This window comes from Arachis ipaensis, chromosome B02 (assembly GCF_000816755.2).
Source record: "Arachis ipaensis cultivar K30076 chromosome B02, Araip1.1, whole genome shotgun sequence".
Lineage (NCBI taxonomy): Eukaryota > Viridiplantae > Streptophyta > Magnoliopsida > Fabales > Fabaceae > Arachis > Arachis ipaensis.
Genome location: NC_029786.2, coordinates 27,679,764 through 27,681,802, shown reverse-complemented (window position 1 = coordinate 27,681,802; position 2,039 = coordinate 27,679,764). Strand labels below are relative to the sequence as shown.

The 2,039-nt window shown below is 26.8% G+C and overlaps 1 protein-coding gene across 1 annotated transcript in view; it reads right to left on the bottom strand.

Moving 5' to 3' along the window:
- The window catches only part of LOC107627096 (GDSL esterase/lipase At4g28780-like), a 5,796-nt gene continuing 4,321 nt past the window's right edge, over positions 565 to 2,039 (bottom strand). Inside the window, exons 4-5 of the mRNA XM_021116889.1 lie at positions 1,481 to 1,757; positions 565 to 803 (exon numbers count right to left, since the gene is read on the bottom strand). Coding sequence (XP_020972548.1) covers positions 565 to 803; positions 1,481 to 1,757 — 516 coding nt within the window. The remainder of the gene's footprint in view (positions 804 to 1,480; positions 1,758 to 2,039) is intronic.

The following is a 2,039-nucleotide window of genomic DNA, read 5'->3' as shown; positions in this document are numbered from 1 at the left end:
TTTTTATACTTTATTTTTATTTAAACAAAATCTCAAATATATTAAAATAGTAAAATTCTAAAAAAATATTTTTTCATTAAAAAGAAATTTATTTTTTTACAACTTAATGTCATTTCAACATGTAAAAATCCAAAGATCACATTTGATCTTGTCGTGGAGGGAAAAAAATTCATCTTTTAACTTTAAATAATTTTTTTTGATACATGTGAATTTTTTTTTGTTTACAATAGTATCCCACTATCCCCTAATCTATTAGGTTAATAACTAATCTATGGTAGATTTAAATTTTATTTAAAAAGTTATTATTTACCAATAAATTACTGTATACATAAGATAAAATTCGAATCTCTGATACGGCCACACTTACTTAAACAGTTGACATATGTGAATTTTAGTATTAGCTAAAAAACAATTTATGGTTTGAGTTCTAAAATATTTTTTAATAGAGTACGTAACTGACCGTAGAGACCAAAAGAAAGTGGCTTATAGAAACTAAAACAAAAAAAAACAACTGCAAAACTAAAATAAACAAAACGCACACACATTTTTATAAGATCAAACAATCTATTTATAGAAGTTGGAGTCCATGGCCAAGATGGTAGTAAGGTTCATAGGGCTCATATAATTAGTGGTTCCATTGAAGATGTAATTCGCGAGAATCTCCCAAGCATGTTGAGAAGGGTGAAAAGAATCCCAAAATACATAAAGATCACGGTTTGAGCATAGGCTTGAGAAGGAGGTGCAACCTCCTATTCCATTGAAACGACCTTGCCCACAACATGCAATCTTTGATGAAACAAAACCTGCTTCATCACAAACATTTGAAAGATTAGCATAATTAGGAAAAGATAATTATAGAAGTATTTAAGTAAATTGAAAAAAAAAAATTAAAAATTTAAAAAATATTCCAGTATTTTTAAGAAAATGGATATTGTGACTCTTATTTTAATAATGTCGTTGTTTTTTTTTTCTACAAATTCATGCATACATATACAAAGTAAAAAATCTTATGCAGAGTAGCGTTATAAAAAATGGGAATGAGATAATCATTTTTTTTTCTTTTTGATTATATAAGCTAAAAAGAGTAATTTAAATTAAAATCTAAAAAAATCCATATATATATTCAAAAGATACTAAGTGAATAAATTATTTTTATAATAAAGTTTAACTAAAACTAAGTTTTTTTTTTTTATGTCTCTCATTATTCTCTTCTTTTTTCTTTAACTAAATTTTTTTGTAACAATTATGCAATTATTTGATCAATTTAATTAAACTTAGTTATTAAAATAATTTGATCATGTAATATCTCAGTATATTTTCAAGCCCAAACAAACACATGTTTAGTAACTTCTGATTTGAGACACTTTCATTTAACTTGTGATTAAGAAATAATTGGAAAGTAAATATTTCAACTTTTTTCCTTATTTATTTATTTAAAAATAAAAAAGCGAAAGTTGGGAAGCAAAAATAAGAGAGAGACCAAATCTTTGAGGGTGATTGATGAATTCCATGTTAATTCGGAAGGCATTGACAACAATAAAAACCGGTGAGGTTAGTTGGTTGTTGAGTTCTGTGGTCATTTTAATTAGAAGCTGGTTGAAAATTTGTGAAGCTTCTTGAATCTGTGCCACACACTCTCCATTTATGCTTCTCTCTGCAAGCTGTGAAGGAATGCAGCCCAATGGGCCAGTTCCTGTCACAAGCACTTTTCTTCCTCCCAACTCATATAACCTCTGCACAATCACAAAGAAACCAAAAATTTAAAAATTGAATCATGTTTCAATTCTTTTTCATCTTTCAATTCTACTGAGACCATAGTTATGAGTATTGGATGGATTTATCGGTTCGATCAAAAGATTAGTGAAATGTTATTGGTTTGGTCTAATTTTAGAATGGTTTAAAGATAAAAATTGGTAAAAATCGGTCAAAACCAGTAAAAATAGATAGAAATCGGTTTAATCAAACTGCCTGAGAAAAAATTTTAAAATTAATAAAAATATTATCTAAATCTAAATCTTTTTTGTGTCCGTATACTTTTT